Source organism: Phycodurus eques, chromosome 16 (genome assembly GCF_024500275.1).
Source record: "Phycodurus eques isolate BA_2022a chromosome 16, UOR_Pequ_1.1, whole genome shotgun sequence".
In the NCBI taxonomy this organism is placed as follows: domain Eukaryota; kingdom Metazoa; phylum Chordata; class Actinopteri; order Syngnathiformes; family Syngnathidae; genus Phycodurus; species Phycodurus eques.
Window position 1 is genome coordinate 1,499,345 of NC_084540.1, and position 25,579 is coordinate 1,524,923.

General features: G+C 47.0%; 2 protein-coding genes across 10 annotated transcripts in view; one reads left to right on the forward strand and one right to left on the reverse strand.

The window, feature by feature from the left end:
* The window catches only part of LOC133415443 (protein TANC2-like), a 40,232-nt gene extending 24,947 nt beyond the window's left edge, over positions 1-15,285 (forward strand). For 6 of the 7 annotated variants that reach the window (XM_061701507.1, XM_061701508.1, XM_061701510.1 and 3 more), the window contains 19 exons: positions 68-240; positions 319-399; positions 476-676; positions 796-930; positions 1,689-1,885; positions 2,008-2,116; positions 2,331-2,453; positions 3,129-3,266; positions 3,367-3,465; positions 4,112-4,303; positions 4,867-4,960; positions 6,681-6,814; positions 6,915-7,038; positions 8,270-8,445; positions 8,540-8,672; positions 8,861-8,952; positions 9,021-9,155; positions 9,266-9,366; positions 9,929-15,285. In XM_061701507.1, the coding sequence (XP_061557491.1) occupies positions 68-240; positions 319-399; positions 476-676; positions 796-930; positions 1,689-1,885; positions 2,008-2,116; positions 2,331-2,453; positions 3,129-3,266; positions 3,367-3,465; positions 4,112-4,303; positions 4,867-4,960; positions 6,681-6,814; positions 6,915-7,038; positions 8,270-8,445; positions 8,540-8,672; positions 8,861-8,952; positions 9,021-9,155; positions 9,266-9,366; positions 9,929-11,525 (4,034 nt within the window). In that variant the 3' untranslated portion in view covers positions 11,526-15,285. The remainder of the gene's footprint in view (positions 1-67; positions 241-318; positions 400-475; positions 677-795; positions 931-1,688; positions 1,886-2,007; positions 2,117-2,330; positions 2,454-3,128; positions 3,267-3,366; positions 3,466-4,111; positions 4,304-4,866; positions 4,961-6,680; positions 6,815-6,914; positions 7,039-8,269; positions 8,446-8,539; positions 8,673-8,860; positions 8,953-9,020; positions 9,156-9,265; positions 9,367-9,928) is intronic. The other variant, XM_061701506.1, reaches the window with a different exon arrangement.
* Positions 14,162-22,512, reverse strand: LOC133415445 (transmembrane ascorbate-dependent reductase CYB561). 3 transcript variants are annotated; one of them, XM_061701512.1, is made up of 6 exons: positions 22,439-22,512; positions 21,528-21,726; positions 18,735-18,833; positions 18,501-18,604; positions 18,275-18,432; positions 14,162-14,652 (listed from the first exon to the last, which is right to left on the reverse strand). In XM_061701512.1, exons 2-6 carry the CDS (start codon positions 21,724-21,726, stop codon positions 14,460-14,462), a joined length of 753 nt encoding a protein of 250 aa, XP_061557496.1. In that variant the 5' UTR covers positions 22,439-22,512; the 3' UTR covers positions 14,162-14,459. The 3 variants fall into 3 exon arrangements, with proteins under 3 accessions (XP_061557496.1, XP_061557497.1, XP_061557499.1); XM_061701513.1 differs by having other exon boundaries at positions 21,528-21,768; positions 22,439-22,511; XM_061701515.1 differs by having other exon boundaries at positions 21,528-21,765; positions 22,439-22,502.
* Between the last annotated feature and the right edge of the window lie 3,067 nt (positions 22,513-25,579).

Here is a 25,579-nt window from a genome sequence, read left to right on the forward strand (position 1 = left end):
GTAAAATCGGACTCCACTGCATGTTTCTGTTGAATAAATGGTGTGATCCTGCTTTGTTGTTCTCCAGAGAGGAGGTTGCATGTGGAGGGGGCAGGGATCATTTTACTGATTGATGGGCTCAACGAGGCAGAGTTCCATCGGCCGGACTATGGTGACACACTGACCTCCTTTTTGTCGCGAAACATTCACAAATTTCCTTCGTGGTTAAAGATCATTGCCACTGTGAGGACCAATCAACAGGTACGTCTTTATCTCGCCACATGCCGCCTCTCCAATTCACCAACGTAACTATTCATTCCTTGTCTCATCCTCAATCAGGACATCGCTCGCTCTTTACCTTTTCACCGCATCTCTTTAGACGGGATGGAGGAAAACAGTGCCATAGATCAAGACCTGCAGGTAACACTCCGATGAATTTAGCTCCATATACTGTCCAACCGACTGTCTTTTTGTCTCTATTTTTTATTTTTTTTAGGGTTACCTGACGCAACGTATCCACAGCAGCCCTGAGATTCAGAGCAACGTGTCACTAAGCAACGGTCGCCCCGACAACACGGCACTGACCAAGCTGATAAGCCATCTGAAGAGCCTAAGCAAAGGCTCCTACCTCTACCTGAAACTGACCCTAGACTTGATAGAGGGGGGATACCTGGTCCTCAAGAGTTCCAGCTTTAAGGTGTGCAAGGAGGAGGGGAAAAGAAGATAAAGAAATAATAAGGACAAACGAATGCTTGCTGCTTTATTTGCATTTATCATGCGACATACTATGTCCCCCGTTTTTCTCTGTTTCTTTAGGTAGTTCCCGTAAGCCTCGCGGAGGTCTACCTGCTGCAACTAAACATGCGGTTTCCCACGCAGTCATCTTTCCAGAGAGTTATACCGCTGCTAAATGTAACTGTGGCAACGCTGCACCCGCTGACTGACCAACAGGTACGCACAATCAATAGCTCGAATCCTGTTTCATTCACGCCGCTATGGGAATACAAACTTTGTTAAGACGGTCAAAGTGTGCAAACACCCGGAAAACACCGAGCGACTCACTCACATAATGGGCTGTATTTTTCTGACGAGCACAAATCCAGCGAGGAGGTGGGCCCGAAGCGGTTTGGGTCTTTTCGTAGACCGGCGCATTTAAAAGGGGACTTCTGCGCTGGTATGGGCGTCACCACAGCTGTGACGTCCTTGCTGACCAATGGAAGTGGGTTCTTTCATCCCCATTTCAAATGGTATGCGGAAGGGGACTGGAGCATTGAACTTTAGCCGCTACCCTCGGTAGATACGCAATCAGCAGGTGACCCCCGCCCGCAAGAGCTGTCTGCTGGACAGCTATTGGGGGATGATTTACATGATACCGTAATAATAATAATAATAATAATGCATCCAAGGAATTGCTTTCTCCGGTGATTCAGAGGGTTGGATGTCTGCTGTTCACATATTTAGAAATAAAATACGTCTGTCATCCACCACATATTATCCGTGCGCACCTCCGAAAGCATGTCTACGCCCCAAAATCACCAAAAGTTAGATGTAGTCCGGGCGGCAACTTTCAGTCACCAAATTATCACACGCGCCGCGCAGATGTCATAGGACACAACCTCCAATAACAATTGTTTGCATGAATTATTGTACAATAAAGCATTTTGCTCCTGAATAGTATACCGGGAATCCAACTTCATCTTCTTCTTCAGCTTTTTGAGGCCATAAATGCCGGCACTCTGACTGGCGGGGCGATGCAGTGGGTCGAGTTCATGCAGCGCCTGGAGCAGCTGTTTCCTTTCCTCATACAGAGGACCGACGGCAGTCGGATGCTGAACCACACCTCGTTCAGGGAGTGGCTGGTGTGGAGGGAGGAAGGGCAGGACGACAGGTTCCTCTGTGACCCCAGGTGCGTTGCTAAGAATTGACAAGGACGCGGCGACAAATCATTGCGTCTCAGAGCGTGTTCGTACGTTCACTCGAAACCGTTCCTGTGTGACCGGATCACCCAAAAGGATTGTTTTCCTGCAGGAGCGGTCACACGCTCCTGGCTTTCTGGCTCTGCAGACAGGGAGGAAAGTTGAACCGACAGCAGACCCTCGAGCTGGGCCATCACATCTTAAAGGCTCACATCTACAAGGTACGTAAGCTCGCATTGTCGTGAGGTAGCTTGCGGCTGACGTGTCTTATTGATGATCTTTGACCCACTGAGGAAACCTTTTACAATGCTAATGCTGACATTTCTTCCAAGTAAATATTGAAATTGTCCCCACATCATAAACGTCGCCCTGCTGCTGTTTAGGATCTATAGTTGACTTCACATTGCTGCGTGTGGCACTTTGTCTCACGTGCAGGGCTTAAGCAAGAAACTTGGGATTTCCTCCTCAATTCTGCAGGGCCTGTGGCTGTCTTACAGCACAGAGAACTTGAACCATGCTCTCTCATCACTGCGCAACCTTTACACCCCCAACATCAAGGTAACGTACTTGGCGTTGTGTATCGGTGTTTCCCAGAATCGGGTGGCAAGCTCAAGATCCGGCCCACCGCGTACACTCATCTGATGTGGCGCGCTTCGGCAAATACAGTGTGTCTGAAATCAAAATGGTTTAAATTCCGTTCACCTGGTTTTACAAGCATTTATTTTCACCAAATTCCTTCTTTAAACATGCATTAAACAACAGTCGCAGATGTAAAAATAGGATGGTTGTACATCTACAGTGCAGTATATGGCTTTCACAGCCACAACAACCCTCGGAGGGCAACCAACTACGATGCGGCCCACGACGGAAATGAGTTTGACTGCCTTGATGCGGAATATCCAAAATGTCTAGCACAAGGAACTGAAAGGTCACGGTTCAAATCCCGCTGTAGACGAAAAGAGAATCGCAACGAGTTGTTTGAGAGCCGCGTCTGCATCGTGACGACACGACTGTGCACGCCATCGCGCCGCTTGCCTGCATGCGTATATTGTGCAAAATAAATATCCTTCGGAGTGGAGATTGATACAATGATTCCTATGATTGGTATTTAAGATTCCAAATGTCTTATTGGGGTCTACCCCTGCTTGAAAAATGATAAGGGATCTTTTGACTTGCGTGCATGCAGTATACTTAAACGGAGCGGGCTGTAACTTGGCCCCCCTTCCTGTCCAGGTGAGCAGGTTGCTGATTACGAGCGGGGCCGATGTGGATTATCGGAGCGGCGTCCTCAACGACGCCCCCCTGCTATGTGTCCACGCTCATTTGGGCCACGATGATGCCGTGGCCCTTTTACTTGACCATGGAGCGCAGGTATTTATATATATAAAAAAAAAAAAAAAAAAAAATGTAAGACTGAAGAGACATGGAATTTTACTGGGTTCAAGTTGAAACCTTGTGACAATTTGTGTAGGTGGATATTCAGTCACACGATGGGTTGACCGCGCTTGGATTTGCAGCTTCTGCCGGACATCTGGATGTTATAACCCTGCTTAGTCAGCACAAAGCCAAGGTATCGCCCGCCTTACACTTTTGCAAACTCTCAACCAACAAAATCACACAGGTTGCGATTTGTGTGTGTATTAAATAAGAGGTCTTGGCAATACATTTAGGTGGATAATTGACAAAGCGTGTGGAACACGCTGTAGTGTTTCAAAACATACGGGGAACCTCAGTTGATTCCGGGGGATACGTTCCACAGCCAACCGCGATAGGTGAAAATCTACGACCGTATAAAAGGGTTGTTTTGTCACTCCCACACGCTTTAAACATTCAAACTTAGGAAAACACACCGGAAAGTATTCCTTAGCATCTGTTCTCGCTCTCTTACTGTCAAAAAGTGCGAGACGATCACATGGCATGACTTTAAGAGAGCAAAAGAAGACTCGCTCGCACGAATAAGAAGCAAAGCACGCTTGCTTCAAACTGTTTGTCTCTCCCAGTTGAAGTTTACTATGAAACTGACACATAGAATTAACCATAATTAAACATTGATGTTTAAATACCAAAATGTTCCACCAAACCCTGTCATTTAGTTGAACAAAAGTCCACTCGCTTAATGCTAGCATGTAGTACACATCCCGCTCTCTTTGCCGTTAATTAGGCTGCATCTTCCCCAGTCGATCTCAAAAACTCCACGTGTGTCCGCGTACGCTCAGGTCGGTCACGTCGACGCGTCGGGTCGGTGCGTCGGCGTGCACGCAGCTCAGCGGGGCCACCTCCACGTGCTCCGTTTCCTTCTGAAGCACGCCGACTGGAGCTGCGCTTCCTGCTGCGGCCGGAGAGGCGTGAGCAGGAGCCAGGCGCTGCAGCAAGCGCTGACCGCAGCCGCCAGCATGGGCCACACGCAGGTACGCCCGTTCAGATGTTCGCCCGTGCGCTCCAGCTGCCGTTCTCAAACTTTGTACGCCGACTACTGAGATCTCCGAGTACCACCGATGTACGAGCATGATCGACATATATCAACTATAGCTGTCAAGTAGTGCAGTAGGTCATCAGAAATCAGCCGGTGGTTTTATTCCTTATAAGCAGCATATTTATTATTGCAAGCCACTGTAATATGCACAGTTTGGATGTTAACGCTGGGTTTAAATATAGGAACTTTTAAAAACTGGACTTCAATGATGATGATTCATTTCAAATGGAGTGCACATAAAAATGAAATGCAACGGAATTGTGCTTTAAAAAATGACTGCATTGTACATAAAACATTTAAAGTAACACATATACATATATATATATATATATATATATAATATACACACACACCATGATAACAGTTAGACATTACGTCCACGCATGCGTTCCTGAAAATGTGTATCTTACTAGTGAAAAGTGAGACTTGTACATTCGTTGAGTTTACTGTAATTTGAATAATACTGTATGTTTAGTAGAATAAACATTTTGTGTGTAGATTGTATCTTATCTACTGGATCGTCCAGAGGAAGATGATAAGGAGGAGGAAAGACCTGAGATCAACACAGCTGACAGTCTTTGGGGAGAGACAGGTATCAAAGAAACTGTACAAGACAATACACAATGTTGGAATGTTGGAATAATGTTTGTGATACTGTGTAAAAATAAAACATACGATATATTGATGATGTTACAAAAAACTCAATTAGCCTGATCTTCCATTATCTTATCAACATTCAAGCTTGGCCGTTTTAAATTTCTGTAGCCGTCATCAGCCCCGGTTCGACCAGGAAGTACGATTTCGGTCGACAATATTTTTCCATGATCAAATTGTAAAGGATCCCAAAATAACGCGACCACTTTTTGGCACCCTTTCGCAAAACTGTTTTGTTTCCTTTTCATGTTGGCATGCTCCACAGGACCTACGCGTGAGACAACACATTTAACTTTTAACATGATTACATGCACAATCCCTGCTGATGAGGAGACTCACAGCCAAGATTCTTGTGCAAATGAGGTTGGTTGGGTTGAATTCATGCCAGTTGAGACGGCGTCTACACGATTGCACACAATCCATTTGTTTCCATTGCGCTCCCCTTTTGTTGGGTGCATATACTGTAGGGTAGTTGGTTTATTACAAAATGAAAAGTCCCCGCTTGAGGAAAACAACGTTCATCACTAGACACTGTAATGTATTTTTGAAAATCCTGCAATTTCCTGACTAGACATAACATTTTTATAATCCTGCTGTTAATAGCATTGTTTCTGATACCTTTTGAATAGTCCTTTTCTGCAACATTTCAGATTATTTAGAATTAGAAAAACTGAGAGGTAAAAGAACACTAAGTACATTGTTGCACATTTGTGTATGTTAGATAAGTAGGTCTATGTTTTTGTATGTTTGCCTCAACTGCCATCCACATAAAACACTGACAAGTTAGTTTAGTTGGTCAATGTTGGGACATATTATGGACCTCCAGTGGAAGCGAGTTTGGATTAAGGTGCAAACATTGGCATCTTCCTTCCATGAGAAAATGTCCTAATATCCTCCATGTTTAGTATTACACCACCTGCAGTCATCCGAATGGCACAATGGTGCATTAGGTATTTGTTTTTATTTGATCTATGCTAGTTGTCAAATACGTTAAAGTGACTTGCGCAAGGAAGGTTTCGGGCGCCGCTGATCGATAGAATGGCAGGCACACCGCCCTTTTTTATTGATGGATCTCCAAACATGCATTTTGTCATTCGCGCAGTGTTCTGATGAAATGACTTTTATTGGATTTATTTCATACAGAATAAAGAAAAATCATATACTGCTACAAAGTGTGACGGAGCGGTATTTGATTTCTATGGCATTCGCGTGTCTCAGGAAAACTCCACGCTCCAGGAGTTACAGTGAGTCTCAGACTTGAAGAGTCACGCGCACAAATGAGTCACTTATGCACGGTGGGTGTTTTAAAAGTCATCACGGGGGAATGTGCTTACCTTGAAGGTGCGCAAGCCAGGCGAGAATATGGCCCATTGTCATTATTAAATGTCGGCTTGAAACGGTGTGAAAAATATCCATTCCAATTTACCAAAGGAATTTAAGGAATTTGTGGGTGTTAAACTTGTATATTGTTTGTGAAGATTATCGGATAAGATTGAAATTCCCTTCATTAAAGAAGTTATTTACTTTAATTCCTGGTGAGTTTCCAACCTGCTGTTACTCTTACTTGCTTACAACTTTAATTAGATCTATGTCATCGGATTTGAATGTTTCCCAATTGATTCTCCGTCATCTTCTTTGTCGCCATCTTGTCTCATTAGCTCTGACAGCAGCAGCAGGAGGTGGCAGGTTGTCAGTCTGCAAGCTGTTATTGGATCAAGGAGCTTCTCTGGAGCAAGGCAGCAGACGAAGTGTCTTACCGCTGTTCAGTGCGGTCAGGCGGGGCCATCGGCAGGTCCAGTAGAAGCAGCACAACACGGAAAAGACTCACACAAACGCGCACAGACAAGTGCGGGTGTCATTTAATGTGTCTCCCCCCTGTGTGTCCGAGTCAGGTGGTGGAGTTGTTGTTGAATCACGGGGCGCGGGTCAACATGGTGGACCAGCATGGCCGCACCGCTTTGATGACAGCAGCCTCAGAGGGTCACGTGACCACCGCCAAATTGCTGCTAGATCACAGTAAAGAACAAAGTCGCCTTACCATTGAGGAGAGTCAAATAACAACGGGCTCGTGCCAAACCTCAATATGTGTGGTCGATTTATTAATTTCTAATACGCATTTTGCATTTGAAACGGAACAGTGCCTTAATTGCAAAATGAATGAATGCTGGTCAAACTTCAATTTCAACAGTATACATAGCTTTTGTTTCGTAGTTTTACCCCTCCAACACGCTTTAAACACATTTAAACTTGTTTTCACTCAGGGAAATTAGCATAGATGAAACGGTAATGGTAGGCAATGACAAATGCTACTTTGAAGCTTTTTTTGTTTAAAAGCTGACGACTCGATCGCGACTCGAGGAAATGCAGACAATGTTGATTAAGCCAATACGCGCCTCTAACATCTTGATGTATTTTTCAGTATTTGATCTTTTAAGTTTCATGTCGACTTACAACGTTCCCGTGCTGGGCCACTTGGTGGCTTACCAAAAATGACTTACTGGAAATAACGTATTTTACTCAATATATGATTTTGTGTTTCTGTCACAGAAAATAATCCTGCAATAATGACCGTGTCAACGAAAATACTAATTGCCGCAAACTAATTAAACGCGTCGTTCCGAGGGCACCCTTCGGCTTCCCGGCCAGGTGCCTGACGTAAAATCAAATTCGGCACCATCCATGCGCAAAACGCCGCAATATGAGGGAGTTCTGCCTCTTCCGAAGTAACCATCTTTTTTCCCGCTGGCATAAAAATGTTGTGGAATCGAGTCATATCGCCGCGATGGCTCTGTTGTTGTAATACTGAATTCCATCCGAGGGGGCGACAGAGGTTCCGTACTACAGGAGCAGTAACGCAACGAGTCTACAACAGTACTCACGGGCATATATTTTCTCTGCTCGTGCGAACAACAACTTTTACTGGAGCTCGGGGTTGGAGACTTTCTCTGCCTCTTCTTCTCACGTCTTAAATACACTGCAGCTCTTCCAGTAGACCTCAGTGCTGCCCGGCATGTTGTAAGCACAACGTGGTACTACACTGAAGGCGCACAACTCTAAATTTGGACTTGCCTCTATGCTGTAAAGACACATTCAAAAAAAAAAAAAAAAAACACGGCTTCCAAAATCAGCAATAAAGCAGGGCTGCGAACAATGAACCACAATACAGCCAGGGAAGACTATGTTACGCGTGAATTTGAATTCACTTGCACGAGAATCGCGAACACATGATATGGTGTGATGTTTTCAGGTGCGTCTCTGGATCTGGCTGACAGGGAAGGCTTAACAGCACTGAGCTGGGCGTGTCTGAAAGGCCAGCTCCCATTGGTCAGAGAGCTGGTGGCGAGAGGTGCAGCCACAACACACAGTGACCGCAGTGGTCGGACACCTTTGGATCTGGCTGCGTTCCGCGGGGATCCTGAAGTGGTCAGTGAAATAGATGCTGGCTTTGCCGTCCGAATTTCAAACGAGGCAGCTTTCTCAAGCGTGCCCGCGCTTTGCTTTGCGTCGCCTACGCCAGGTGAAGCACCTGGTGGACCACGGCGCATCCGTGGAACACGTGGATTCCAGTGGGATGCGACCGCTGGATCGAGCGGTCGGGTGCAGAAACACTTCGGCCGTCGTCGCTCTGCTGAAAAAGGGAGCCCAGATAGGTCAGAGTCGTGTTTTCCAATTCAAATATAATCACAAGGTTTACAACACGATCAGTGTATAGACAGAGCAGCAACTCCAGGTTCATTGTGAAATGGACCCCAATACATTTTTGTTACCTTGCTGATATATCATCGAGTGGCGTTTCCATCGTTTGAAGTTGGACTTTTGTATATTTGTATATGCGTAGGACCAGCCACCTGGGCCATGGCTACATCCAAACCGGACATTTTAATGGTTCTTATCAGTAAATTGGTCCAAGAGGGTGACAAACTGTACAAGGTAAGTCCCCAACCTGATTAAACACGTGGGTGTGTTTTGATCAAAGATAACATATTTTGTGTGTGTAGCAAGGTAAGGTGCGGGAAGCCGCTCATTCCTATCAGTCCGCGCTTCAGAAGTTCCCAGCCGACGAGTTGGAGACATTCAGACAGCTGAGAGTGTGCGTGCTCCTCAACCTGTCACGTTGTCGCCGCAAGATGAATGTGAGTGCCATGCACGCGCCGGAAACGCACGGGCACGCTGCCGCGAGGCCTCGTCTTCTGGTTTCGTCTCAACTGATGCTGGGATCTCAAACGCGTCTTTCCGCCTGCAGGATTTCGGCCTCGCCGAGGAGTTCGCTACCAAGGCTTTGGAGCTCAAGGCCAAATCTTATGAGGCCTTCTACGCCAGAGCGCGTGCCAAACGCAGTGGCAGGTAACCCTAACCCCCTCGAGTTTTATAGAAGTTGTTCCCATCTAATTTATGCAAGAATCCAGCTTTCTACATCTGTTTTTGCCAATAATCGCAGTGTATTTAAAAGGGAGTATAGCTCATAATAGCTTTTCCTGAGGCCACACGAAGACAGGAGGAGGAACTGTAAAATGTAGTTCACTTGTCCTGGGCTGCAGTACCAATTGAGAGCTGCCAGAAATTGGGCGACTCCGTTCCACACGGGTGTGTGGAGCGGCTGCAAACGGCGCTCGCGGCCTCTGCTAGTTCAGTCGTTCACACGACGGCAGAATCGTTGGTGCGCTCAATCTTTGAGCTTGTGAAGGATAATGTCCACGCTGCTCTTTTTTTTAAACACAGCCAAGTGAAGAAGTCTCCCTTTTTAGTCGTTTTCATGAGTAACATTTGACTTGATCATATTTGATTGTGCAGTTTTCCCAAATCATTCGCATGTATGTTTCACTGCTGCAGGTGCCAGTATGATTTTTGCAAGGGGTGCTCCTGTGCGATCTTGTTCATCACTTCTTCACCCTTTCCCAAAATGTAGGCAGTTTCACGCAGCCCTGGAAGATCTGCTGGAAGCCAGCCGCCTGTGTCCTTCCAACCGGGAAATTCAACGCCTGTTGTCTCGGGTCAAGGAAGAGTGTCGACAGCAAGCACCGAAACAAGACTCGTCCACTCGAGGAAACTTGTCTAACTGTGATGCGAGGGGCGGAGATTCCGATTACCTGCACGTTCACGCCAATGAGGCGTTCGCGAACGACGACGAGAGTGAAGTGGATAGGAATAAGTGGAATATCTACGGCCGTGCGGGGGTGCAGTTACCTCCTTCCCTCTCCCCGACTCACAATGCGCACAGTCCCCAGTCGAGTCCCACCCATTCGCCCTCGTCCTCCCCTTCTCGCTGTTTCAGCCCTCCGACCTCGCCGCGGCAGCATCGGCGGCCCACCGGTCCGTTGGCGGAGCGCAAGATGTTATCTGCTCACCGTGCAGACCAGAACCAGGGAATACAGCAGCATCACCGTCAGGCGAGATCTTTTCCGAACCAAAACCAGTGGCTCCAAGCAGCCAAAGTCCAGGTTGTCAGAACGGGTCAACCCGCTTCAGCGGTCCACTCGAGCGTGGTTTTGGGCAGCTCCGCCTACTCCCAGTTTGCCCGACTGCCGCAAGAACTCGCTGAACTCGGCGAGGGTTTTTGCCCGAGCCCCTTTGATATGAAAGCTAGCCAGCAGGTGCATGCGAGTCTGGGTCACGGCCCTTCATATCTACGAGAGAGTGCGGATGTCGACCTGGTTTACCAGTCCCAACCTGCCCCCGCCTACGGGGCAGGGACGAGTCGCTTCGGGCAGCCCCGTCAGTTCAGCCGCAACCAAGCCAAAGCCGCCTATTATCCCATGGAAGTGACTGAAATGGCAAACGCTCCACCTGACGATCATCAGTACCTCCACCAGGCGGGCCTACGACACCCGACCTCGCCCGCTCTGCCCCAGAGACCCGTCATCCACTCCCACAGCACCGACGTCTGCGTCTCCGCGAGCAGCGGCAGCCTCGCTAGCGGGCAGCAGGCCAACCGGGGCCCGAGTTTCAGGACCTCGGCCTCCACGCAGCACGTGAACTTACCTTCACGCGCTTTTCCAGGAGAAATGATTGGTCACCCCGATGACCTCATGCTCAACTCCTCTCCCCAAGGAGAGTGCGTGGTAGGAGGCGGGACTTATCCCGGAGAGGCCGGTCGTTCGTCGAGAAACACGCCTCACGTGGGCCTTAATGACAAGTCTGTCAGGGTGCTCCAACAATATCAGCGACAAGCTGCGCCCTCGTCCTCACCTAGCCTCAGCCCCTCTCGATCGTGGGCGGTGTCTTCGGTGGACACCGTCATTGCGTCGCCCGGCAAACACGCCAAGGAGCTGAGCCGATCGCAGCAGGCCTTCTCCATCGCCTATCACAACCGCAGCAACAACAACGGCCACTGTGACAAGCAGCTACCCTACTACGGTGCGTTGCCGGGCAACAATCCTCAGGTCGCCGCTCAGAAGCTGCCTTACATTGACGTAAAGCTTGCGCGAACACTGCCAGTCAATCGCAAAATGTGTCCGACCTCTCCTGTCAAAGCTAAAAGACCCTTTGTGGAGTCGAATGTATAGAGAAGAGGAAGAAGTAACCTTATTTGTACAACGCGAGAGAAGGGTAAGACTTTAACTGATAACCCTTGAATGGTATTGAGGGTTCATCAGAGCAGATTTAGTTGAGAACTGCACATTACAAGATGTCATACTTCATTGTACAGAAGACGGTAGGAAGCTCGATGGGAGGAGAGCGGAATGTCGTCCGAGCACAAGAAGGAGCAGGGGCGTCTGAGGTGGACTTGATTCCTCCTCCGTGACTTCCTCTGGACACCCGTGGATGCAGATCTGGATGCACAGTAGCAACTTGACGCCTTCGCCGGAGATCTGCGCGAGCGCTTAACCCGCTCCCCCCGCAAATCTGCGTGGAAAAACACTGCGCGATAGTATGGCCAGCCAGAGCGCATCCGTATCCTTCGATATCCTACCAGTATGCTGAATTGTCCGCACTAGTCCAACAAGTAGGCCGCAGCAGTATAATGGCTGTCTTACTAGTGAGGGGTGGGGGGGTTCCGCGACAGTGGACCCGCGCTCTATTCGCAAGGGATTTGGATTGGCCCCGACTAAGAAAAGCGAAAATCTGCAAATAATTGACGGCCATTATAATTGCCATGGAATTTTTTAACAAGATCATCTGCATCTCCTTTCTTGTGAAAACATCCTATTGTACTTATTGTAAGACAGGTTTGACAAACATCTTCTTTTAAGAATCTTGCCAAGTCAATTCATGGTCAATAGCGTAAATTCTACGTAAGATTTAGCATTTTGGCAGTGTCGGGCACACTAGTATAACAACCGCATGTTTCTAGTGAGGCAAACTGTTGACAGCTGCACTCTATTAGTACTACTAGTGACGCACCAGATGTTAACTCGTTGAATTTTATAAAGTCTCCGGTGGTACTAGTAGTGTGGAGTTGTCAACTACTGCAGTTTTGCCCCACTAGTAACATGTAGAGGCGGCACAGTGGGCGACTGGTGAGCACATCTGCCTCACAGTTCTCGGGACCGGGGTTCAAATCCCGGCCCCGCCCGTGTGGAGTTTGCATGTTCTCCCCGCGCCTGCGTGGTTTTTCTCCGGGCACTCCGCTTTCTTCCCACACCCCAAGAACATGCGTGCTAGGTTCATTGAAGACTCTAAATTGCCCGTAGGTGCGAATGGTGGTTTGTTTCTATGTGCCCTGCGATTGGCTGGCGACCAGTCCTGGGTGTACCCCGCCTCTCCCCCAGACTCTGCACGACTGCGACCGTAGTGAGGAGAAGCGGTACGGAAAATGGATGGATAGTAACATGTAGTCGTTCTACTAGTATGCCCTAGTTGTTCTATTAGTGCACCGATTTGTCGTATCAGTGAGGACAAACAGCGCACTAGTATCTGGACAATTCAGCGCAATATTGAATAAATGCTCAGTCGGCTTGCCATTGGATAGCGCCTCTGCGATTGGCCGCGCTGAGGCGGTAAGAGTGAGAAAGTGCCCAGCAGTTTGAGAAACCTCACTGTCATCAAGACCGACTTGGTGTGCAAAGACAAGAAAATTGTATTTATGTTTTTTTTTTTTTTTTTTAGTTGTCTGTCTTAAAATGTGTACATTTTGTTGTCTTGTCTTTTTGCTTTGAAAAGGGGGACAAAAAAAGAAGAGATGTATATAATTTTGTGTGCATACGCCAATTTCTTACACTGTTATACATTGAGCATCCTGCAAAAAAAAAAAAAAAAAAAAAGTCTCACGTCTAGCGGTAGTACTTTTCGCTTTTGTTTTAGCCACAATGATTGCACGTGCGTGTTAGGGCTACATTGAAAAGACACACACACACAAAATAAAAAATAAAAAAAGGGAAATTGCACAATACAATAAAATGGTCGTGGGGGGAATAAAGTCGCTATAGTATTAAAAAAAATAAAAAAGAAATGTTTAATGTCCTGAGAATTTTCATGAAGTGGTATTATATTTTAAGTTCGGCCCTAATTGCTATTGATTATTGCCATGGAAACAGCAGTTCAGACGATGGATTGCATTCCTGTTTCACTCCTGTTCCATAGTTAGCGGTTGTAGCCCAAGCGTTCGGCCTACTTCCAAGGCCGAAGACCACGTACGGTATTTGACCAACCTTGAGCACAAGTAGCCAGTGAGCGTTGAAAATTGTCTTAAGAGATTCACGCATTCGTTCTCTGTGCAGCGTATCCTTTGTAGGGTCACGGGCCCGACGTGTTTCAGTTCCTTTCTTCAAAGTTTTGTGTGTTTCGTGGACGTGAATGTGTTTTCATTTCTTTTTATACGTTTCCGATAAAACGAGACTTCTGACCTGTCCGTGGTGGTACAGTTCTCCGCTGCTATGACACGTTCGGCAGCCGTGAGTTTGAGCGCTTGGAATTCTAAAACGGCCACTTGTATTAAACACAGATGAAAATCATTAAACGTCACCGACAACTCTGCGTAGTGTGTTATTCTGTGACTGCATGTTCAAAAGAATGTCAGAATGTTGGTGTCAACCGGAATGAAATGTAGCCAATACCCATCTCTTCATATGGGCCTGATACTGCTTGAGAGATTGTGAAGATGATGTTGTGCGACTCTATTTTGCAGCACTGGAAAATACATAAACAGCTCTGTAGTCATTCAAAATACTACAATTCACACGAACACGTAAATGTGTGTCCAATGTAACATATTTATACATTCAGCTTCAGAACATACAATCACCAGTAGCCATCCAGATACACACTGTGGCCCAAATTATTACGCGATAGGATTTATCCTCTTCTTATTATCCGCTAATTCTCTTTGAGCGTGCCAATCAAAAGTGAACGCGATCACAGCATTTGGTATCGTTTTGTCCGATACATTTGGGTCGTCGCTACTCAATTCAATGCTACGATAACAATAAGTGAATCAAGGAAACTCCACAAAAGGTCAAACTGTGTGGCGAGCAGTTTGAAGTCAGAATGAAGCGAATGAGTTAGGGCATGGTGGGTGAGTCCCCTTCAGTCAGGGTCTTGAAGTGGACCGCCAAAGACTCCTCCTCGGGGTTGGGTGGCCGCCTATACTCTTCCCTGGTGATGATGTAGCACATCAGCACCCCAAAGACCACAAGCAGGATGCCCAAAACGTTGGCCAGAACCCCCTCAGGCGGAAAGTTCGAATAGGTTAACCTGGGCCAGAGAGGAACAAGTTACTACTCGTGCGACAGTGAAATCCGCCACATATTTGCAATTTGACATTGACAAATTCACCCATTTGTGGACTTGTGAAGGAACCTAGCCTCCGTTTTTCACCAATAAAACGCTTCTGTTTTTGTGCTCAGGCCAAAGCAATGACAGAACGTTTACTTTTGCACGATGTTGTGGCCTATTGGTATCAAGGAACTGTGTTGAAGAGAATTGAGGAGCCTCAATTAGACAAACGTGTTATTTTGTTCGCATCTTGTGGCATAACGGTGCCAACAAACTGCTGTGTGTTGAAGTGAGTTGAGCAGTTTCAAACAGACGAAAGTAGAGCTTTGCCACCAGCTTCCATCCATCCATTGTCAACACCGCTTATCCTGGTTAGGGTCGCGGGGCGCCGGAGCCTATCCCATCTGACTTGGGGCGAAAGGCGGACTACACCCAGAACTGGTCGCCAGTCAGTCGCAGGGCGCACATAGACACGGACGACCATTCGCACTCACATTCACACCGTCACTGAGTGGGAACTGATCCCACGCTGCCCGCACCAAAGTCAGGCGAGTGCACCGCTACACCATCAGTGACCCGTTTTATCACCATCTTGTGGACTCTATAAGCAATTCCAAACCAATAGCCAATAATTTGGCTGGGTTTTTTTTTTTGCCTTCGCTAAATAAAAAACCGTGAGGGCGCCCTGCACTATAATTACCGTGGTGGTACCTTGAAGTTCAAATGCCCCAGAAGTTGTTTAGAGTCTGCCTAAAATTCCATGTTTCAAAAGAAAATCATCATGGGTCAAAATCATGTCATATCATAGGTGACGACAGCATATCAGTGCACCTCAGTAGTTGTACTGTGGTGAGCTGATCTCTGCTGCACCTTTTGCTATCTTTTAAGGGCACATACTGTATTATGGATGATTGGCTTTTTAAGTACTTATGTATAAATATTTTGGGTTCTTGGAGTGCCTAACCACCAATCAACCGTGAAATGAAAGAACCATGTAAATCTTTTGTCATCTCCATATTTCTGAAAATTTCTGAAAATGCGAGTGATCTGTTCTTCGTTTCCATTCCATTATACGATGATATGAGAGTGGAGATCATTTACCTCGTAACTCCCCCTACACAGAGTCTCCCAGGGTCCCCAGAATATGGCCCCTGTGTGAAGTCATTTAATGATACCTCTTGATTCTTAACCAGTTGGTTCAGGTCCAGTTTGTGTGTAACATGCAAGCTAGTAATGGAAATACCTAAAGGGCTCAACATTTTTAGAAGCCCTAATGCCCACGAAGTGTGATTTAACAGCTCTCGCTTACTCCATAGTCATTCACTACACACAAGTGATTCTGAAAGTGGAGTAGGTGACGCGAGCTCCCTCTGCTGGTATGTAAAAGAATCACTGCCTGAGTGCAGTTCAGTTGTATTTCACTTTTAAGTTCGATACATTTGCATTTAATTTTATGAATTTTTAAACTTTTCTTTTGGTACAGTGTTTAACTTACCGTAATTTCTCATGTATAATGCGGACGCCCAAAGTTGACCTACAAATTCTGGAAATCCCTTCTACCTCGGTATAATTCATTTTTACAATGTATGATTTTGCTTCTACCCATATGATCACAAAAAAAGTATTTTTTCAAAGAATTATTCTGAATTTAAGCCCTGTATTTGAACATGTAATACTTTTATTTATAATTTATAAAATAATTTATAATAATCTTATTTTTAAATTCACAGCCTTACTTTTATTTAGCAAAAGAGAAAACACACAGTTGTGCTCATATGTTTGATTACCCAGGCAGAATTTGTAAGATGGGTACAATTCTTTCAAGAAAACATGAAGGGCTAGGCAAAACACATTTAATGTTATTTTCATGGGATTCAAATTCAACTGTCAAGGATTTCAGAAAAGCATTATCACTAAACAAAACATAACCATAAAGAAGTGAATGATGTTTGTTGTTCAGTCATATTGGAAGAAAAAAAAACTCTATTTCACAAATTCTGCCAGGGTATGCAAACCTATGAGTACATATAGTATATGCAGTCCTATGTACTCCTGTCATATTGGAATGAAAGTGTACAGCTTTTTCATAACCTCTAGATGGCGGCATACATTTATAAAAAAAAAAAAAAAAGAGTTTATTTTCATTTCCCCCTATACCTATGTATAATGCGCACTTTTGACAATCGGGAGAGAGAGTGCGCATTATACACGGGAAATTACGGAATGTGTGATATATTCAGTTGAATACTTACGTACAGTTGTCCGATTGAAAAGCAGTGGGAATGTTCCAACTGTGCATAATGATACAGAGGCTTATATATTATCTATTGAATACAATTTTTGGAAGTAAAACCTTGGACTCGTTTTTTTTATGAACACTTAGGCCAACTACACTACTGTATTTTAATGTTTGTCTTGATTGTGGTATTGGTGTAAAACATTTGAGAACCACTGTTCTAAACCAGTCACTGATGGTGTAGCGGTGCACTCGCCTGACTTTGGCGCGGGCAGCGTGGGATCAGTTCCCACTCAGTGACGGTGTGAATGTGAGTGCGAATGGTCGTCCGTGTCTATGTGCGCCCTGCGACTGACCGGCGACCAGTTGAGGGTGTAGTCCGCCTTTCGTCCCAAGTCAGCTGGGATAGGCTCCGGCGCCCCGCGACCCTAACCAGGATAAGCGGTGTTGACAATGGGTGGATGGATGTTCTAAGCATGACAGCCGACGAGTTGGCACATCTGCCTCACAGTTCTGAGGAGGTTCAAATCCTGCTTCGCCTGTGTGGAGTTTGCATGTTTTCTCCGGGTACTTCGGTTTCCTCCCACATCCCAGAAACATGCGTGGTAGGTTGATTGAAGACTCTAAATTGCCCGTAGGTGTGAATATGAGTGCGAATGGTTGTTTGTTTATATGCGCCCGGAAGTGGCTGGCAACCGGTTCAGGGTGTATGCCGCCTCTTGCCCCGAGTCAGCTGGGATAGGCTCCAGCACGCCCGTGAACCTAGCGAGGATAAGCGGTACAGAAAATGGGTGGAATGCTCTAAATATTCATCCATCCATCCATTTACTTCCGCTTATCCGAGGTCGGGTTGCGGGGGCAGCGGTTTAACTCATTCACTGCCAGCCTTCCCAGTTAACATGGATATTTGACTTCAAGAGCCGTCAACGGCAGTGAATGTGTTAAGCAGACTTCCCTCTCCCCAGCCACTTTGTCCGGCTCTTCCGGGGCGCACCCCGAGCCGTTCCCAGGCCAGCCGAGAGACGTAGTCTCTCCAGCGTGTCCTGGGTCGTGCCCGGAACACCTCATCGGGGAGCCGTCCAGCACGCCGGCCGCCTCATCTGGCTCCTCCGACGCGGAGTTGCAGCGGCTCGACTCTGAGCCCCTCCCGGATGACCGAGCTTCTCGCCCTATCTCTAAGGGAGAGCCCGGACACCCTGCGGAGGAAACCCATTTCAGCCACTTGCATCTGCGACCGTGCTCGTGACAAAGGGTAGGAACGTAGATCGATCGGTAAATTGAGAGCTTTGCCTTTTGGCTGACAATCATTGCGTAGGTGGACACGTGAAGAATAAATGGATTTCACAGACTTCGATGCGGACGTACATGATGCTGAAGAGGAGTGAATCTGTGATACCAAGCAAGCTGCTCCCCACGGCCAAAGCCAACAGAACCAGACCGCAGAATGCATGGAGGGGGAGGTACGTGGCTCGCAACCCCGACGACGCCACAGGAAACAGGAAGAACAACAAACCCGTGACCCACTGTTGAGAGATCAACAGAAAAGGTGATGAAAACGTAGACGTGCTTGCGTATGTGTGCGTATACCAACCTGCGCGCCAAATAGGACAATGGTAGCCATGCCGCACCAACTGTGCAAGGTGTACATGTTTGTATAGTTGGACGCTCTGTTGGAGTCGAACACGGCTACCATACCTAGAAACATACACGTGCGCAAAAACAACCAAAATGTAAATGTGGGACGGATGCGGTGGTGCCACACAAAATTCGAAAGACAAGAATAATGAGAGAGAGAGAGAGAGACAAAATCACTTGTGTAACTTACCGACAATGGTGATGATGAGGGCAAGCAAGTGAATGATGCCGTGAAGCACCTTGACATTCTTCTTTGCCTCATTGTGGAATACTCTGTAGACCAGGATGGCTGTGAATACAAAGTCGGACAACAGTGGCTCCCGGTTTTCATGAATTGGTCTGGGAAACCTTTTTAATCGCCTCCAAGTAAACCAAGATTCTTAAGGATTTGCACATAGCGCCTTTGTTGAAACAGTCCATCTCAGTCTCACGTGAGCCAGTATCTCTCTTTACTTCACGATATTGGAGTGACTTTTGTTGGCGTAGATAAGACATGGCTTTCTATACTATCCTTTATTTCAGATCAAAGTATATATTATGATTAAATAGGAACATGGAAAACATTTTACTATTAGTTATGATACATTTTCTCCTCAAAGAGAGTGAAATTGCAAGCTTGAAAAGAAATACATTGTAAAGGGCTTTTACTGGTTTCTAATATATAGTTTGTAAACCCAGCCTTTGTCTTCACATCCATGTTCTCAAATTCTGTAATGAGTGTGACTACAACCGCCAGCGAGGTGCCATTGCACGTCCCTAGCGCCAGCCGGGGATCGGATCGCCTTCGGCCGCTTGCGGCCCCTCCCGCGGGCGGCGAGCCCACGCTACCCTTTCGGGCGGTGCCCGGCCGCCGAGCGCTCTCCTTGGAGCCCCGGCTCATTTGAGAACAAGACTACTCGAGCAGAGCAACAGGTTGTTCCTCGTGTTTTGGAGGTTGGTTAAGGTGAAAGCTGCAACGAGCTACTTGGACTGAATGTGAGGCAACAATGGGGAAATGAAACGTCGCTTTTTTTTGAGGGGAAATAACCAGTCGGCAACATGTTGGGAAAACCGGTTCATTTTCGGAACGGCGGACTGAATTTTGAACGAGTTTGCGTAGAAAATGAACCTCCAACAACACCGACCGCGGCAAGGCAGCGGTGAAAGCCCGGTCAGCGGGCCGGTTCCTGAAAATGCGGTCGCTTGACAACACGAGCGTACGGCTGACGACCACACGGGTGCGTCCCCGTGCCACATATAAACCAATGTGTGCGCGCCGAGCCCCCGGGGCGCGTCCGTGACTTGTGCTAATGTCCGGCTGACCTTTGCTGTTATCGCTTTAATGCAATCTCGCTTTGAAACAGACAGCTGTCCTGTTGGACCACAGGATTTAACGCGGTTATCCAGACTAGCAGAAGGGCGCCGAGCTGCAGGAGCCAAAGGGACGAAGAAAAATGAAAAGGCGCACAGACCTCAATTAGAAATGCTGCAGCAAGAGCACCAGGTTGTAGTCGCTAGATTTTACCCCAAATATCACATTTGTATGATATACTATATACTATAGGCGGAGCAAACAAATCTCACTTACTGGGGGAAAAAAAAAAAATAATAGCATTTTCAAAGAATTGTTGTTTTAATCACGATCAGGTGAATCAATGGGTGTCGAACTGCGAGTATGTGGGGGTCCGCTGTATTGGGTAAGGGGACAGGAAGTAGAACTAGTGAGGGAGACGACTTCATTTCAAATGCCACCTGTACGTAGTGGCAATTACAGTTCTGTGAGAATGAACGGCTCCTGTGCAAATATTGTAAGTATTGCAAATGATCAGGCAACTGCCTCAGTTCAAAACAAGTTGGTTCGGTGGAACCCTTTTATTTGTTTTCCACAACGTGAATGTGTTTTTAAGTGTGCATTTACAAGGCAGGGGCATAACTGCACCTTCATTCTGAAAAGTTCCCACTTTAGTTCGTACGGTGCGATGAGTCGCTTGAAGGTTTCCCGACGGATGCGGAATTTGATGTCAATTCAAAACGATAGCGTAAAAGTCGTTTGCAACAATGGGTACATTCCGGTCCCGGCCTGAGGCATTTTCTGCATTTTCCTACCTGTAACGGCAGAGAACCGCTGGTCTAGTCCAATACTAAATAGGGATACAGAGGCATCCCAATACTACCGCATGGTCGAGTCAGGGGCGGAGATTACAAAATAAAGGACCGCTTCCACAGCAACAAGTCGGGGCAGCTGTGATCGGGGGTGCGAAGCAACGCCGTGGCTGGCCACGGATGCTGTGCCGGTGGAGCAGATGTACTGCTTCTTTTCTGCAACAAAAGGCAAGAGAAGCGACCACATAACGTCCATCGGCCGACATCTGCTCACCCGCAAGAGTCAAAGTAGGGCTCCGCCTCAACGCCGCAAGAAAGTGCGCCGAGCCCCCTAACTTTCCACTCTGTATGCACGTGACTGCACTTCTACCCAAGCGACTCCATCGGGAGGTTCGCGGAAGCTATCGCCGATCCCACCCGACACGTCAACTGTTATCCTCGGGGATATAGAACTAGTAAAGCCAGATCGAACAAAAACGGCACACGTCCCTGGGCTGTTGCGTTAGCAAATGAATCCTCGAAGTACGACTGTTTCAGTCACCCGTGCAATGTTGCACCTTGGCAATTCATATGCTTCGGCTGAGAACATCAAGAAACAACAGTTCATCTAAGGCGCAATCGAAAACATGCAATTTCACATTGGGCACTTCTTGTGTTTCGACATTTTTTTATACTGAACCGTTATTAGCGATTCCCCTTAAAAACCTTTGTACGCTACATGTAAAACATATTTCGGAAGCTTGATGGACGGCAGAAGAGGATCGGCAAAACCCGATCCTTCCTGCCGCTGATTGGACAGAATTCGGAATACTTGTATCACTGCTGGTTCGATGATAATCAAACCTATTACTGATACTGATTGTGTATAACGAAGATATGGATGATGTTTGCGACTACTCACCGTCTCCCTGTAAGAAGACCAAGCCCAGAACCATGCACAGAGGGTGCAGGTTGAGCTCCTGTTCCGTGCCATCCCAAGCGAAGCCCCCGTGGAAGTGACCCATCCAAACGGCGGTCAGCACGACCGATGTCACACCCAGGACCTGCGAGCCTCCCACCAGCCACGCAAACGTCGAGCGAGCAGAAGAAGCCTCCATCATCTGAGGCCGACAGACAAGGGACGTCTTTTGCCTGGAGCTCTGCTATTTCGAGACCAAATTCACTTACGAAGTAGATGAGATTAGAACATCACATTTCAGAGGAAACGGATTCCTCTTTCCAATAGGAATATATACTGCACAGTGCCGCGAAAAACTCTTTTCGCCCTTCCTTATTTTGTCGCACTTAAATGTTTCTGAGAAAACCCAAGTACAGTGAGTGCAAAATGATACGTTTTATTTACTGAGGGGGGGGGGGGGAAAGGATCTTCCCCATGTGAAAGACTCAAACAATTGGAGTCAAGCGATCGAGCACCGCTGCAAAGGAAAGACCGGCAGGCACCCCGTGTCGGGTTTTGAGGCTTTTTAAAATCAAGTTCTCATGTGGACGCTATCTGTGCATCGCGGATTTTCATCTGTCGCGGGTGGGGCTGCAACCTATCCTGCGCTATAAACGGGGGTGGCTCGATCTTACGTTTTGTATGGTTTCACCAAAAAAAAAACAACAACGACAACAACAACGAAAAGCGTTAGGCGTACAAGTAAGGGGAAGAAAAAAAACAAAAAGCCAAAAGTTCTACCGAGGATGACGGATGCTCATTGACGTCATAGCGAGCTGCCACCTGTTCTCCGACATCGCACTTCGCTCCCTCGAGCAGTCGGTCGAGTACGAGCAAATGCAAGTAAGTTGGCCAATGTCAATATGAAAACTTACTGCGCGGTCGGCTCGTGCGGGTCCGGTTGTTCGACAAAGTGGACGGAGTGCGGATTTATATACATCCGCCTTCCTCCGCCCTTTTGCGAGCAAACCCAACCCACGTGACGAGCCAAAGCCGCGCAAACAACCTGAGCATTGTGACGCCCCCCCCCCCCCGCCCTCCTCCTCCTCCTCCTCTTCCTCCTCCTCCTTCTTCCTCTTTGACGTTGTGCGCGCGTACATTTGCCACAGCATCGTTTGCATCTGCAATCCAAAATCAACGGCGGCGGCGGCGGCCGATGATGATGATTGACATCCATTTCGAATTCTTTCAAAACGGAGTCCAAGCATTTATTTTGGCATTCCTGTATTTCTTTATGTTGTCTGTTTCAATGACAAGAACTGCATATATCCTTCAATGTTATGTCGACAAAGAAGTGTGTGAATCCGCGACCCCAGTGAGGATAAGCGGTGAAGAAAATGTATTGTTAGTGCAATGTTGTCGATAATAATTCAAAAAACATTGAGAAGATGGCTAAATGAAGCTCCGACGCAAAGGGTCGGTTGCCTTGACAACGCAAGAGCACAAGGACTGGTCGAGTGGAATAAAAGATGGAGGAGGCGAGTGAATGACACATTGCGATATGTCTAACTCAACTCGAACATCCGTACCGCAGTTTAACCTTTTGCCCCAAACGCTCGACGTCGAACGTCCTCGACATTAGCGGCCGGTGGCAATCATCCAAAACGGCCGCAAAGGACTGCGTTTGTTTTGTTTCTCTGTGGTGAGCGGCAGAACGATCCGTCATCATTTCAGGGGAACGCAAGATTGAAAGGGCCTTTGGAATTGTTGGCCCACTGGAGCGCTTGCTCGCCTGTCCGTCGGGAATCGGCACAAGCGAGGTCACCCCATTTTCCAACGTGTCGGAAGAGCGAGCTGTTGGGAATTTTGGCGGCTTTTTGTGCTCGCCGATGCGCCGTTGTGTGTGAAAGGGGAAATAGGAACAGCATTCAACGACGGAGCTTTTGTAGGCCCAAGTGTTCATCAAAAAGGAGCTATTCCTAAAAGGTATATCATTAAAACAAAATGGTCAGCCACTGTAAAATTGTGCAGTTTGAACAACGTTGTGTTTAAATATAGTACAACGATAAAAACCGCGATTGAAATATCTTGCACACACGGGTGAAATAAACATTGTGCCTCGATAAACATTTCAAAATAACCAGTTGAGTTAAGATGAAATGTGAATGTTTGGACCCCGCACAGTGAGCCGTGCGGTACTCCAAGCACACTTCGAGAACGACCGCTTGGAGACCATTTGGTCGTGACATCAAACGACTCGTCCGGAGGGAAAACCGCAAAGTGTTTCCACCGCGAGTAAACAAACCCTTTGCCCAAGGGAGAGCAATTGAAGCAAGGTAAATGATGCTTTGAGCCTTCTCTACTGCCGTGGTTCGGATGTGTGTGACGCGCCAGTCAAAAAGATCTCGCCCTGAGGTCGACTGCTCGGAAGGGACGCCTGACGGCGGCCGTCATTTACATTTCCACAGGTAACTTGAAAATGGACATCGCTAACGCAATGATCGAGGAGATCGCAATAAAGGAAATGTTGCAACTTGGTCAGCCAACATTTGTAAATGAAGCAGCGCCTACCTACCATCGAGTGCTGGTTTTGCTTCCTGCTGTTTGCCTTGGTCCCTGTTGTCTCACTCAAAAGACTTTGTTGATTGCGTGATTTGGAATTTGATGCACAGACGGTGAAATGGGCAGCGCCCGTCGACTCGGATGGGCATCCGTTTCAACTCACTTTCAACCAACCGCGCGCTGTTTAAGACTTGCAGTATCCTACTCCCCCCCCGTTGAGGGCGCTGCAGCCTAATCATTTTGGGCAAATGTTGCTGGACTTGACCTGCAGAGGTTCGATCGGAACTCGGTCTCTCGGGTCCAGTGGGAGCCTAAAACATGTTCAGCTTGTAATTTATTTGTTCAGGAAGCACCCTCACACAATTGTATGCTTTCTGTGCAATATTTCTTTCGTGGCTGGACAGGTTTGATATAAAGAATACAAAGATTTAGTCAGCAATCAGAAGCCAAAGGCTCTTTTTTTCTCAACAATTGTGGCATTGTGTGCAGGCCGGAAAAAAAGAGACCAGGCTCCCACATGTGCACTAACATACAAGTTAGACAGCTTGTCGAGGCTATATTCAATAATGCCGGAAAAGGGTGCCCACGGCCATGTACGCTGTTTTTCTGCTTGACATTTTTGATTTCTCTTGTGACTCAGAGGTCTGACTCACCACTGCTTCCATTGGTAGTTCTTTGCAGTGCGTGCGTGCGCGTGTCTTCCTTTTCCTCTTTTAATGTCTAATAACTCAGAACGGCACCAGCGGACCCATTTTACCACCAACATCTTCGCAGTGCCGACACTGTCCGCAGTATGACTGGACATATTTTCACCTGCCGATAAATTAGCAGATGTTACGACTACTCACCTAATACGGTACGTGTGCTAAAATATTGTCGAGGTGGGAATGCTCTGTAAACGAGTATCTGAATCAAATCACCGTTGTCGATCGATGATTGGCGTTCGTCCGTCTTCACAAGCGTTAGTATTCCGTGTCTCTTTTTTTAAGAAGGAGCGCCGAGTCTGAAGCAGAAGGGAATCTTGAGTTGGACAATCCCTTCATGACCCGTAGGGCTTTCGTGTGAGAAAGAATTTCTCACACGAAAGTGACCATTTTGAGAGTGACTGATATTCACTATACCGCCGTGATGTTTAAAAGTCCATTTTTAATGGTATCATGTGTGCCATACGTGATAGTTACCCCACGTGCTCAAATCTTTTTGGATCTACTGGGGCAATTAAGGAAAGCCCAAGAAAATAGTTTACAGTTTCCAAAAAAATACAGTTGTTTTTGCCTGCAAATTTCATAACGTATGAGGGGAAGCAATACAAATTTGAAATACAGTAGCCTAGGCTTTCCGGTTTTGTACGGCATTTCAAATGTTGCTGTTCTGAACTTTTCCACTGGCTTGAGACCAGTCCAGGGCGCACCCCTCCTCTTGCCAGACGTCAGCCGGGAAAGGCTCCAGCACACCCGTGACCCTGGTGAGGATGGGCTACAGGACATCCAAGGATGAGCGATATGAGCGTCCGT

Coding starts and splice junctions, on each gene's coding strand:
- LOC133415445 (XM_061701512.1), bottom strand. CDS start 21,726: ATGATGGAGGCTTCTTCTGCTCGCTCGACGTTTGCGTGGCTGGTGGGA. Junction 18,834..21,527: donor GGTCTTCTTACAGGGAGACG/GTGAGTAGTCGC, acceptor TTGTATTCACAG/CCATCCTGGTCTACAGAGTA. Junction 14,653..18,274: donor TCACTCCTCTTCAGCATCAT/GTACGTCCGCAT, acceptor TCTCTGGCCCAG/GTTAACCTATTCGAACTTTC.